At 46.0% G+C, this 14,166-nt stretch overlaps 1 protein-coding gene across 6 annotated transcripts in view; it reads right to left on the minus strand.

The window, feature by feature from the left end:
• Positions 1 to 14,166, minus strand: part of SENP7 (SUMO specific peptidase 7) — a 40,176-nt gene that overhangs the window by 11,385 nt on the left and 14,625 nt on the right. For 5 of the 6 annotated variants that reach the window (XR_003706367.2, XM_028726666.2, XM_028726669.2 and 2 more), the window contains 8 exons: positions 8,324 to 8,427; positions 7,298 to 7,476; positions 6,302 to 6,650; positions 6,052 to 6,224; positions 5,428 to 5,565; positions 4,686 to 4,719; positions 3,178 to 3,354; positions 1,801 to 2,063 (listed from right to left, as the gene is read on the minus strand). Coding sequence is in view for 5 of the 6 variants with exons in the window: in XM_028726666.2 (XP_028582499.2) it covers positions 1,801 to 2,063; positions 3,178 to 3,354; positions 4,686 to 4,719; positions 5,428 to 5,565; positions 6,052 to 6,224; positions 6,302 to 6,650; positions 7,298 to 7,476; positions 8,324 to 8,427 (1,417 nt within the window). In the remaining variant the exon portion in view is untranslated. The remainder of the gene's footprint in view (positions 1 to 1,800; positions 2,064 to 3,177; positions 3,355 to 4,685; positions 4,720 to 5,427; positions 5,566 to 6,051; positions 6,225 to 6,301; positions 6,651 to 7,297; positions 7,477 to 8,323; positions 8,428 to 14,166) is intronic. The other variant, XM_028726668.2, reaches the window with a different exon arrangement.

A 14,166-nucleotide genomic window follows, 5' to 3' on the forward strand; every position in this document is an offset into this window, starting at 1 on the left:
CCCAGGAACTAATCCTATAATTCTGAAAAATATGAATGCCCCAAGGCCAGTGAGACCCTCACATTTTGCACAATATAGAAGGGAATGGTAAAATAGAGCGGGGAAGTGGCCATTGCTGGAGATGAGAAGAACACATAAACGCAAAGCTTGGCAACCCGGAAGTGCAGAAGTGGCTTAGAAGATACCCTAGTAGCTGGAAGATAAAACAGCAGCTGGTGGCAAAGGAGGTGCTGGTGGCGTCCTGGGCAGGCAAGGGAGGGAGAGACCATCCAGGAAGGACTAACAAGAGTAAGGGAGTGAATGAAAGAAGGTGTCCAAGCAAGTGTCTGAGTTGGCGAGAGGAAAAGAAGCCTGGCACTATAGGAGAGAGGGAAGTGAGAAGGCGTGCGAATGCTTGAGAGAATAGGGCTGGGCAAATGACAGAGCAAATGGAGGGGAGGGGAAGGGCAAATGAGCGGGGGGGGGGGTAGAGGAAAGACGAGGGATGCAATGAAGCACCTGCAGCTCAAAGGAATGGCTAATGAGAAAGTTTGGTAGATTCTGCCTAGAAGGAAATCTGTAGAGAGGTAACACACGTCAGGTCTGTTGTTCTGTCTCACTGGTGGTAAGTCAAGGGAACATCAACAAAACAGTGCAATTACGGAAGAACGTACAAGGTATGCTGGATGGCAACACCCCTGACTCTAAACTGATTAATGTGTCTGATCATAGTAAGAGCTCTGAACTGGTGCTCTGAAGATATACGGGTGCCTAGGTATAGAAGGCAAGGGAGGGTTAAAGACCTTATAGCAATAGTAAAGGCTTCATAAAGGGAGCCAGTGTGGTGTAGTGGTTAAGAGCAGTAGTCTCGTAATCTGGGGAACCCGGTTCGCGTCTCCGCTCCTCCACATGCAGCTGCTGGGTGACCTTGGGCTAGTCACACTTCTCTGAAGTCTCTCAGCCCCACTCACCTCACAGAGTGTTTGCTGTGGGGGAGGAAGGGAAAGGAGAATGTAAGCCGCTTTGAGACTCCTTTGATAAAGCGGGATATCAAATCCAAACTCTTCTTCTTCTTCTTCTTCTTCTTCATAATATGTGATAATATATGACAATCCTATATGGTCTAGTGGAGATTCCTGCAGGCCCGTGCAGAGGGTGAGGGGCGGCAGTCAGGTACAATTGCCCCGGGCCTCTGAGGGAACAGCTAGCTGGGCGGGGCGGGGCGGGGCGGGGGGGCTCCACCAGGGACCAGCTGCTTTTTTGTTTGGGTTTATAACTTTAACAAGGCTCCTTCCCAGGGCCTCAGATGAGCTCTGTATGGGCCTGGATTCCTGCACTGCAGTGTTGTTCTAGAATCAGCGGTTCTCAACCTGTGGGTCCCCAGATGTTGTTGGACTACAACTCCCACCATTCCTGAGCTCTGGCCTTGCCAGCTAGGGGTGATGGGAGTTGTAGTCCAACAACATCTGGGGACCCACAGGTTGAGAACCGCTGGACTAGATGATCCTGAGGGTCCCTTCCAAACCTACAATTCTGTCATTTGTGGGTGGGGGGGGGAGCATGCATGAGGCTGCAGTGGGGAGGAGAGGTTGTTGAAGTCTTCTCAAGCGTCTCTGGATTCCACTTTCAAGGTCTTTCAAGGTGCCGCAAGATTCTGTTGTTTCTACTGCAGAAGACTAACACAGCTACACCTCTGGAAAGTGTTAAAATTAATGTTAAAGGTTCTGAGCTTTAAATGCACAGTGTTCTCTCCAGGAAACTCTTGTTTTCCTTCCCAGCTCTGGTAACTCCAAATAATTCATTTGAGAATAACTGATTTACCCGAGGGGGTGGCTCCATCAGAACTGAAGTGCTGTCCTTCTGTAAGTGCTGCTGGGATGCTTCATAGCACTGATCAAGGAAGGCGTTTTCCTCACGTGGGATTTCTTTAAGAAACTCAACAGCGTCCTCCCACAGTAAGTAGTCACAGAGGTCTGGAGAGGCATTCTTCTTGCTCACTTCCACAATTATTTTTTTCAGTATGACCTGATCATCTTCTGTGAGCAGCTGAGGCAGCTTAATAAAAATAAACTCAAGACTCTTAGCTGTAAGAGATGAAAAAGCAATGTGTTAGCAGCGACTTACAGGAAGCACTATGGGGCTGCAATTATTCACTTATCTATGCAATTCAGTCAGTAGCTTAGGCAGAAGGGAGAGCAGAAAGAATACAAAACAAGCCTATGAGACAAAATCTAATTAATTTAAAGGTGTGCCCACTTTCCCTCTTCACAAAAATGAGTCGATCAAAGCAGCTTGCAAACAGAAGTGCAAACATGACAACAACAACATATTGCGATGTCTTTTTAAACTGTTATCTTCCACTGAAACAGTAGATTTAAAATATTTTCTTTCTTTGCTTATTCATTTGTTTAATACTGCTCTCAGGGTGGGAAACAACAACAAAAATTAAGAACAGAACAAAATGTAGAAAACTGAAAATATACAAGTAGCAGACGCAAACAGGACATAAAAGCACTGCAGGTGAAAAAGAAGAGCAACCAAGTGGCAGAAGTTCTGAGAGCCTAAAAAGATATCCGGCTGATGCACGAGGGTGACTGCTAGGAGGCCATCCACAAATTGGGATTACAGCTGGTTGCCATCAGTTGCCACCTACTGAACTTGGGCTCGGTAGTGGTGGTGATGGGGTTGCTCTCCCAACACTGTAGCTTACACGGATAGGAAGTGGGAGTAGGGGCGTCAAGGTCAGGACTGTGCACTTCAGCATGACTCTTTGCTCCCATGGAGGACCTGGTTCACACTGGAAGCTGCCTACAGGTGACTCCCCACTTATTTGGGGGTTACGTTCCGGTGCTCCGCAAGTGTTAAGGGAAAAGCACCCCCTAAGCGCCATTTAAATGCCCTCTCTGCGGCTCTCCTATCCAGATCAAAAATACTGTACCAAAAATATCCACAGCTGGAATAGAAGCTCTGGGACCGGCTGGAGGCTGCACAGAGAGGCAATGGCAGTGGCTGTTGCGCCACCATGCACACCAGCTATTAGACGGGGAGTCTGAGCAGCTGAACAAAGCCCCACTGCGCCTTCAGTCCCTTCTCCGCTCTCACCAACGTCCTCTTCGGGCTCACGAGCCACAAGGACTCTCCAGCTCTCTCCCTCCATTTCTGGGTATGAATCAAATTATTTCATTATTTCCCAACTACCTTGCTTGTTTAATATAAGGGTTCCAATTTGTTTTTCAATCTGCTCCACATAATCCGATGACAGCCAAAGAAAAATGGTATTGCAGCTCCTTGAAGTTGAAGAATCTTTATTCATCCACAGCCCGAACTTTCTTAAGTGCACGGAATCCACTGACAGTTCAATCTTCTTATGAGCCACTGCAGGGAAAAGAATTTGAAATACACAGGATGATATACAGGATTGACTTGCACCAGCAACCACAGCTTCACATTACCATTTTTCAAGGAAATAATCACTAAGCAAGATGCAAAACCATGATTCTCAAGAACATGAAAGGATTTCTGAAAAATGTGAACAGTCATTCATTCAAAACTTGTCATGCTTCTGGTATATCAGATATCCTAAGCTTGACTCATTATCTCTAGCAGTCAACACTTATTTCCAAAACAACCTATTATGTGAAATTGAAGGGAGACTGACTTATACTAGGTCAATTTCTTTGTCCATTTAATTCAGTACTGTCCATTCTGACTGGAAGCAGTCTACAAGGGTCTTTAAGGCAGAGTTCTTACAGTTGTTTGCTATCATCTTTTTAAAACTGGAGATGTTTTAAACCTGAACCTGGGTTACTCTACTACTCTTTTTGCTGGAATTGTGAATTGTATTCAAAATTGCCATCCTGCCCCAATACATGTAGATATTAGACACTTCTGAAAAAGCTGAGGGGGTATTAGACTTTATTATTATTATTAGCAATAGGCAATGCCCTGGCTCCTGCCCAAGACGAAACCACTGGTGTGTTTACTTGTAAGTAACAAAGTGAACATTTATTACAGCAGTCTAACAGTACAAATTCAGTGGTCAGCAAAGAGCAGAATCTAGTCCAGGTGTTTCTGCAAGGCAAAAGAATAGCAACAATAGAGGCCAACAGGAAGGGCCAAAGTTCAGGAGTCCAAGATTTTTCACTAAGTTGCAAGACTGGATGGGAGCTGTGAAGTTGTTCCAACAAGTTCCTCTGCTGGCCTGCCTAGCTGTTAAGCAGAGACAGAGAAAGCTTAACTACTGGCAAGAATCCCTATGTCTGTAGGAATTCCTGACCTGAAGTCAGACACTTCTTCCAGGGGGACAAGACTCCAATTTTCCTTTGAGGCACCATCTCTCCGCAAGAGAGATCGCTGGGCGAGCCTCCTCCTCTGAACTCTCCCACTCTGTCCCAGCTTATTGTGCCTCTGAATCCTGTTCATCGTCCACAGGCTGGGAAGGGACAGCCCCTGGGACTCCCACCATGTCAGTTGGGGGTTAATTGGTGGCCGGGGGGTGGGGGTGGGTGGGTTATCAAGAAGGCTGTGCTGTACAGTCTCACTCCCCTTTCCTCATATTCCGAGCTCTTGTCCTCACTCCTGGTCTAAATAAGAGAGAACCGTGACATGCAACACTGTAAAAACATAGCGTACTTCAATCTTCTAAACATAACTGTTATTTATATAAATGGCTGACCAAACTGCAATAAAATATCATAGAGACTTACCTTCAAATGGGATCTGGATATAGCTGACGGTAAACTTAAAAAGAAAACAGAGAGAGAAAAAAAGTATTTTCAACAGTACTGTTTGGAAACACATTCTGCTAATACATTAGAAATTAAATCAGAGGAAAGTAAATAAGTGAGTGTTTTGACCAAACTTTATGTTGCAAATTTTGAATTTAAAATTAACACTTGCCTGGCAATCTTAAGTGCATTCACCTCACAGTATGTTCTACTCAAAAGGTGAACATTTAATAAACTTATTTTTAAGAAAGTAGCTTATTTTTAAGGTAAATAGCAGCACCCCCACTTCGTGCCACAAACCCTTTTTTAAACTGAGGGACTTTCAAAATAAGATCGCATTAACATACAATGAAGCAAGCTAATGTATAACACTTAGGCTGCAGTTTTTGCACCTTTTTTTCCAGCATGTCTACATCTCACTACATCTCAGCAGGATATATATACTTGCAATTGAAGGCTGGATGCTGGCCAGAGACAAAGCTCATGAGCCAAAGAGCTGCTTAGGCACACATTAGGGGCTACTATTGAAAGCTCAGTGGAATCTTTTCACTTTTTTCCTTTGGATAGCAGACTCCAGTGCTATATTAAAAAAAATTATTCTGGTGCCTTCTGCCCCCCGTTTCTGGCTCAGAATGAGGGGAGGCTGTTGTTCAAGAAAGGCAAGTTCAAGAACTTTATGGAAAAGCTCCTGACCGCCATGGGTCAGTAGCATTAAACTTACTCTGGCACAACCTGTTGCTTTTCCTTTATATTTTCCAATATAAATTATTTCAAAATTTATATCTAAGGCAAGACCCATCTGATCGCCGAAGGTGCTATGATCTGCAGAGGAGCACGGTTTAAGTGGTTCAGCTGAAACCTATAACACAAACAACACACACATGTTGAGGCTGTCTCCTCTCCCCACTCCTCCAAATTTCAAACCTCTAAGAATTTTTAAATTCTTAAATTTTTTTAAAGAGTTTTTAAAGTAGACATTCCATATCCCCAGTTTTACATGTGTCATGCACAGATAATGATAACAATCAAGTTTCTACTGCTTGAAGCAAATGATAAGGTACCATACTGAATGTACCAGGCTGATAATGTACTGAATCCCTGGTAATCATTTTTTGCCACACGGTGGTGCCATTTATGCAGCTATTACCAAAGGAATAGAATTCATTGTGAGACCGTAATTCTAAGAAGAGCTTCGAGAAGTAAGCTCCACTGAAAATTTGGTTAGAGTGGTGTGCGCTATCCTTTTGATATCTACGGGGGTGACCAGATCATACAGGAGTGATACATGATATGGCTTCTAGCATGATAAAGGGAGGGAAAAGCTCCTATAGAGCTGATTGTTTACCTGTTCTGTTTCACCTTCAGCTGCAACCTGTGATAGCTGCCCTTCTGACAAAGGTAACACAGCTTCCTGTTCCACTTCCTTCTTCTCAGGTTTGAGGCTTTTCCCAGTCTGCAGGTCTCCCTCTGGATCTTCTGTCTCTGCGTGTCCCTCTTCTTCATCGCTAGAAAGCACAACTAAAGCAAAATGAAAGTGGTGTAAGGCTCTAACTCCAAGTGACTGGAAACAAGGGAAGGGAGTTACAGTTACATACTTGGTTCAGCTGAATCAGCCGACTTTTTATTCCTTTCAGATCTATTCAATGGCTCTTTGGGAGGTAGAGTTGTATTCGCTTTCTTCTTCTGAGGAGAGCTGAGGAGTGGGGAAACCTGCTCATCCTTGCTGGTGACAGAAGGCTGCTTTCTCTTGGGAGAAGAGTAGGACCATTTTTCCCCTGGACAGTGAGCAGCAGTGTTCTCATTAGTGCTGGCAAATGCTTCACTACAGTCCGTTTCCAATGGTTGGGGAATATTTTCCTGCTGAGGGCTGTGCGTATGACTCTGGCAATTCTCATCTGAGCTCCTGCAGCCAGGTGACTGAATTGGTTCTGTTCTCTGTTCTTTCTGCAAAATTAAAATGAAATGAAAAATTCAGGATGACTCTGGGCAGTAAAAGTGAAGTTTCTTCACACATGGAAATTTACAAATAAGCTTTCAATTAAGTCCACCACTGCGTGAACTCAAAGGAACAGTGGGAAGAACCCGATTAAGGTTAGGAGTGGAAAAAGTTGCACGGAAGCTCCTGAGCCTCAGATTGCCTCGAATGAGACCACGGAGACAGTCACTGCTACGGGCCTCCCAGCTGTTCTCCTCCTCATAAAATCAAGTACCTCCTTCCTGCAAAACCTGCCACTCTCATCGAGTAAACCCGGACCGCTATGGGAGGAACATGAGCTCCACCAGAGGTGGGAAGCTCAGAAACATCTAGATCTCAACATGGCCTTGAGCCTAGAGGCCTCCGGAAAATCTAGATTCTTCTAAACCTTTACAACCCCATTTTTGAGTGCAAAGCTTTTCACATAAGACTCGAAAACAGATCGCCTTGCTTATGTATCTAAGCCTTATTATTTTCAGAGCTTGGTACAAACACTATAGGGATTTATATCTTACTTTATACTGACGTATGTATGCATTAAATGTAAAATGACTTATAAGCCACTGGCACAATTTCTCAATCTTTACTGCTACCAAAACATGCAAAAGTTACTTACACTTGGTAGTGGTGATTTCGGTGAGGAATATATGTTCCATTGATTTGAGAAAACATCACTCCTTCTTTTTCTGCTCTCATTGATTTGAAAGGTTGCTTCCCTCAATCTCGGATAGAGATTCTTGGAATCTTTTCTTGTTTTCTCTGGCCAATCTCTTTCTTTATTCTTTATGTTACAGTCTTTTTTAAAAAAATAAAGGAATTAGCAAATTAATATAGGCATACTCTTAGCCATGCATGCATATTTTACTGCTTTAGACATAAGCAGAAAACCTTACATTAAAGGGGATATTAACAGGGGAACCCTATGAATGTTGCTCAGAGATAAGACTTACTGTGTCTGCTAAGCCTCGATAAGACTGGAGTCCAAAATTTTCTGCAACCTCACATGTTCCAAGCTAAATTCTGACTCTGGAAACTATTCCTCCCTCTCTTTATATATATGTTCTCTATGTTTCACAATCATGGTAAGAAATATTTAAAACTTGCCTTGTTCCTCTAAAAAAGCCCCTTTTATCCCTTATTGAAGAATCTAAGCATCTGAAATAATTGGCACCTTCTGTATTCAGTTATTCAACAAATTGGAATTACCACTCATTCATATATACAGGAAAAATATATCCATGCTATATCATTCATTAACTGAATTTATGAAGGAGTAGTTAACTGTGCTAAACATTAGGGCAACCTTGAATTTCCAAGACCCTAACCCTAAACTCGTTACACAGAAATAAGTTTCATCAAGTTTAATGGAATTAGCATGCTTACAAAATTTGCATTAAGGCACAAAACAGATTTCATGCCCTGAAATCTGTCAAACTTATTTCAAGGATGAAATGATCAAAGAGCTTGGATTTCTATTTTGTGGAGATAAGAAAACTTTCATAAACTGTACTGCATAAAGTTTCAGAGATGGAGAACCATGTCTTAAGTTTGGACGAAGGAGAACCCTATCTCAGCAAACCCCATTAGTTCAAATGCCATATCCAAATATTAAAATATATTACATAATTTCTAAAATACTAACCTTCTAGAATCACGTCACATCTTTTTAAAGGCAAAAAAGTGCTATGAGTTTCTGCACCTTTATATGGTTTCTGGTCATTCAGCCTTCGTTGAGATGTCCCATGCCTGTGGGAAAAAATACACCAAAACATTAATCACCTATATGTTTTCAAGAACAATGAGTACTGTTTAGGTATATTTCACGATGCTACAACTGCTTACCTGGTTTATAACCTTCACAATGGTCACTAAAAATAAAACCAATTCATGCTCCTTCAAACAGATCTCAACAAGACTCATAGTCCATCTCTGGCAAATAATCTTAGTCTAAGTCCTTTTGTCACGTCATATCTGTGACAACGTATGGTTTCAAGTTAGGCTCACTCTGTCCCTACTTCCTTCTGTACTATAAGAAGGGAGGAAAAGGAAGGTTGGGGAAAAGAAACATGTTCCATTTCCCCTGATATATGTAATCAGAAATATGTTTACATACACAGGGGCTGCAACCCTACCTTCCTAAATGCACTTAATAGGATGTAAGCCCTACTGCACACAATGGAACTTACTCCTGGGTAAAACCATGTACAAGATTGTGCTGTTATTAAACAAGTTAACTAGACTTATGTATCAAGTAATGGGCGTTACATGCAGGCATATTAAAAAATACAAATATAAATGATGTATATACCAGCGGTCGGGAGGGAGGGAGGGAAGTCAGGGCTCGGCAGAGTCAAAGGGATTATAATGTGACAATAAGGATTGTTGGAAAAAGAATTACATGTTGAAAACAATAAAAAATTATTTGGGGGAAAAATACAAATATAATAAATTGCTATTGATTTAGCATATCAATCAGAAAGAAGCCAGCAGACAATCTCACTATATTTTCACTGCTTTAGCAAATTAAAGGAATATAAATGAGATCTATCTATCCATCTCCATCTTCTGTGATTATATTTCCATTAACAGTAACAATGAGTTGGACATATCCAATCCTGATTTTCCACTAGCACAGCAGACTTCTGCTTGCAGAATGGAACTTTCTCTTCTCCTCCTCCACAGCCCCTTGCGAACCCTCACAATCTGCTTCAAAGGGTGAGCAGGGAGAGAAGACACTCTGTTGTGTGAGTGTTAGACCCGCATGCACAGCGTTAGACACAGCCCACAGAAAAAGAAATACAAAAATCAACAGACATTGTTCAAGGATAACAATTTTACTATTAATACACTATATATTCCTATGATGCATTTTCCTGTGATATAAATATACCTTAAAGTACTTTGAGACTTCCCTGTGACTAAGAAAGTAATGTATAGTCATACCTCCACTTACGTATCCCTCTGGATACGTAAACTTTGGAGTGCAAGCGCAGCAAACCCGGAAGCATTTTTCTGGGTTTCACTACACCGCACGCATGTGCAGAAGCGCTAAACTGCGCCGCACACATGCGCAGAAGCGGTTCTCCAGTTCCAAATTGGGATGCGGCCGGACCTCTGGAACAGATCCCGTTCACAACTGGAGGTACCACTGTATTTATTTAGCAATACTCAGGAAAAGACTTCCAGTTTAGTATGAAATTATTATTTTTCCTTATACTCATAAATGTCTGTTTGGCCAGTTAGAACACCTTTCCTAATCATCCTTTTACAGATGGTATTTTCCGTAACCTCCGTTCTTTAGCATACAGTGTTCTGCTGCTCAAGGTGGCATACGTAGTTCTCCCCCCTCCCCCCTCTTTAATGCCCACAAGAACCCTGTCAGGTAGGTTAGCCTGAGAGGCAGTGACTGGCCCAAGGTCACCCAGTGAGCTTTGTGGCCACTTGGGATTTTGAACCCAGGTCTCCCAGGTCCTAGCCCAGCACTATAACCACCACACCACATTGGCTCTCATAGTCTTATGTCCAAACCTTGTGCCAAGGAAATGAACTCATTGACAAACAACAGCCCTTTGAAATGTGGCCAAAAAAATATTTATTGGCTTTGACTTGCTGGGATATTTTCAGTGAAATAAAAGAAAGAAACAGGAAATAATGTTATGTTGATTCAACTCAAACACACTGAATTTTGAAAGTTAAACCAAGTGCAAGTATCAAAGACCCACATTTCCCCTCTATCATCTCCGGTATCAGTCTTCACGCATTTCGCAAGAGTGTAAAATGCAAAAACTACTGCTAAAGTAATTTTTAAAGTTGGTTACCTGTACAGTGGTACCTCGGGTTAATAACTTAATTCATTCTGGAGGTCTGTTCTTAACCTGAAACTGTTCTTAACATGAAACACCACTTTAGCTAATGGGGCCTCCTGCTGCCGCTGCGCTGCCAGAGCACGATTTCTGTTCTCATCCTGAAGCAAAGTTCTTAACCCGAGGTACTATTTCTGGGTTAGCGTAGTCTGTCTGTAACCTGAAGCATCTGTAACCCGAGGTACCACTGTACTTACTCCCTATAAAGCTTAATCTGTTGGTTTTCCATACCCAGAAGTCCCCCATTTCAAGCAATCACATACAAATATTTCAAGCCCAAGTGCTATATATAGGCATACTTCATTTTGCTGTGCTCTGCAGATATTGCTCCTCATGAGGATGTGGGTGCAGCTGCAGGCAGCCAAGTCCCCACTGCCCCTCTTCTGGCCACTGAAGTGGAGCTGGCTAGGGCTGCAGCTGGGTTTTCCCCCTCCTGCCCCTTCAGCCGGGGGGGGGCGGGGAGGCCTGGCTTAATAGACCACAGTATAGTACAGTGGTGCCTCGCAAGACGAAATTAATTCGTTCTGCAAGTCTCTTCGTCTTGCGAGTTTTTCGTCTTGCGATGCACGGTTTCCCATAGGAATGCATTGAAAATCAATTAATGTGTTCCTAGGGAAACCGCCTTCAGACCAGGTCCGGGGACAGTCTGTCCCCCGACCTCTTCTGAAGGCTGGGGGGGGGGGGAAGTCTTTGCCCCCCCCCCCGCCTGCATTCAAAATCCCTCCGGGACGCGCTGCGTTTCTCCGCTCTCCCGGGAAGGCAGGCAGGGGGGAGCAAAGACTTTTGCCCCCCGCTGGCCTTCAGAAGAGGTCCAGGACCTCTTCTGAAGGCTGGCGGGGGGCGAAAGTCTTTGCTCCCCCCCTGCCTTCAAAAGCTGTCCGCCCAGGCTTCGCGGACCTCTCCGCAAGCAGCGGCAGCGCTGCCGCTGCTTGCGGAGAGTTGCCGGCATGCCGAAGCCTGGGCGCGCCGAGATCAGCGCGCCCAGGCTTCGCGGACCTCTCCGCAAAAAGCGGCAGCGCTGCCGCTGCTTGCGGAGAGATGCCGGCATGCTGAAGCCTGGGCGCGCCGAGATCAGCGCGCCCAGGCTTCGCGGACCTCTCCGCAAAAAGCGGCAGCGCTGCCGCTGCTTGCGGAGAGATGCCGGCATGCTGAAGCTTGGGCGCGCCGAGATCAGCGCGCCCAGGCTTCGCGGACCTCTCCGCAAAAAGCGGCAGCGCTGCCGCTGCTTGCGGAGAGATGCCGGCATGCTGAAGCCTGGGCGCGCCGAGATCAGCGCGCCCAGGCTTCGCGGACCTCTCCGCAAAAAGCGGCAGCGCTGCCGCTGCTTGCGGAGAGATGCCGGCATCCTGAAGCCTGGGCGCGCCGAGATCAGCGCGCCCAGGCTTCGCGGACCTCTCCGCAAAAAGCGGCAGCGCTGCCGCTGCTTGCGGAGAGATGCCGGCATCCTGAAGCCTGGGCGCGCCGAGATCAGCGCGCCCAGGCTTCGCGGACCTCTCCGCAAAAAGCGGCAGCGCTGCCGCTGCTTGCGGACAGATGCCGGCATGCTGAAGCCTGGGCGCGCCGAGATCAGCGCGCCCAGGCTTCGCGGACCTCTCCGCAAAAAGCGGCAGCGCTGCCGCTGCTTGCGGAGAGATGCCGGCATGCTGAAGCCTGGGCGCGCCGAGATCAGCGCGCCCAGGCTTCGCGGACCTCTCCGCAAAAAGCGGCAGCGCTGCCGCTGCTTGCGGAGAGATGCCGGCATGCTGAAGCCTGGGCGCGCCGAGATCAGCGCGCCCAGGCTTCGCGGACCTCTCCGCAAAAAGCGGCAGCGCTGCCGCTGCTTGCGGAGAGATGCCGGCATGCTGAAGCCTGGGCGCGCCGAGATCAGCACGCCCAGGCTTCGCGGACCTCTCCGCAAAAAGCGGCAGCGCTGCCGCTGCTTGCGGAGAGATGCCAGCATCCTGAAGCCTGGGCGCGCCGAGATCAGCGCGCCCAGGCTTCGCGGCCCCGCCCCCGGCATCGGGACATGGTCCCGATGGCGGGCGGCGGGGGGAGGCATTCCCGCCCGTCCACCGGCATAGGGGCATGGTCCTGATGGCGGGCGGCGGGGGGAGGCGTTCCGGCCCGTCCACCGGCATCGGGGCATGGTCCTGATGGCGGGCGGCGGGGGGAGGCGTTCCCGCCCCACCGCCCGGCATCGGGGCATGGTCCGGGGCTTTTAAATTGCCCCAGAACAGCGGAGAAGTCCCCCGCTGTCCCGGGGCTTTTTAAAATGCTGGCGGGCGACAGCGGAGGCTTCGCTCCCGCCCGCCAGCATTTTAAGATCGCCCCAGCAGCGGAGAAGTCCCCCGCTGTCCCGGGGCTTTTTAAAATGCTGGCGGGCGACAGCGGAGGCGCTTCCCCGCTGTCCCGGAGATTTCCCTATGGGCTTTCGTCTTGCGAAGCAAGCCCATAGGGAACTTCGTCTTGCGAAGCGCCTCCAAAACGGAAAACCCTTTCGTCTAGCGGGTTTTCCGTCTTGCGAGGCGTTCGTCTTGCGGGGTACCACTGTATATGCACTGGGAAACAGTATAAATGGTGTGACTCCCTTTACTGTGGCATTTGCTTGATTGCAGTGGTCTGGAACTGAACCCGGAATATCTCTGAGGTATGCCTGTATTCTGAAGACGCAATAACAAATACTGTCTGTTCCCTCTATTATTGTTTGTCCCCCCTTCTGTTTTCTAGTAAAAGAAATGAAGAAATGCCAAACAACCCATACTGAGTTTGAGTGTTTCTGCTTTAAAGTAAACCATATTTTTCCTCCATTTTAAAATAACTACTGGCTTGTTTGCATAGCACCGGCTTGTCACATACTATGTCATAAACTTATGGATTTCCAGTAGCCGTACCCCACCCTTCCATAGTCAAGATGGCTTACAAAAACCAAACGTACATTTAGTGTAACATTATTGAAATAAACAAAGCAAAGCAGAATTGGAAGCAGCAGTAGTTGCAAATTAATCTAGTACCCCACAAAAAGTCTGCTGAAATAAGTCTTTGTCACCTGGGATGGAAGCTCCCTAGGAAATTTGTCCTAAATTCTGAACACCACTGCAGAGCAGACCATTTGATGTACAAACTCATCACACGTCTGACAACAGAGGAACCTGAAGAAAGGCCTCTTAAAGTGGCCCATATAAGCCGCCATCTTCTTTTGGAGGAGGGGAGAGAGGACTCTTAAGAAAACTGTTTACAACTTTCAAGGGCAAAGCTAGCACCTTGAATAAAGGTTGAAAACAGATAGCCAGCTTAGATAAAACATGATTGTGGTAATGTGCTCCAATTTACCAGTTCCAGTCAGCATCCTAGCAGTCACATTTTGCACCAAATTCATTGCCACTTCAAAGGCATCCCACATAAAGTGAGGAGGCGTGTAAAGGGATTGCAGTGACCCCATCATGTACCTCCTTCTGCTGCCCAGCTAATAAGCACAAGGAATAGCTAGAGAGCCTTCTCTGTTAGAAACTCAGATATATAAGCACCTGAAAGCTAGGCTACGGTTGCCACAACCAATGGTCTAGTCGTCATTTCTTTTTTACAATGGAGCTTATTAATGTTTTCATTATTCATTTCATTTTATGCCACTTTACATTTTAAAGAA

The sequence above is a fragment of the Podarcis muralis genome, chromosome 4 (genome assembly GCF_964188315.1).
Source record: "Podarcis muralis chromosome 4, rPodMur119.hap1.1, whole genome shotgun sequence".
Taxonomy (NCBI): domain Eukaryota; kingdom Metazoa; phylum Chordata; class Lepidosauria; order Squamata; family Lacertidae; genus Podarcis; species Podarcis muralis.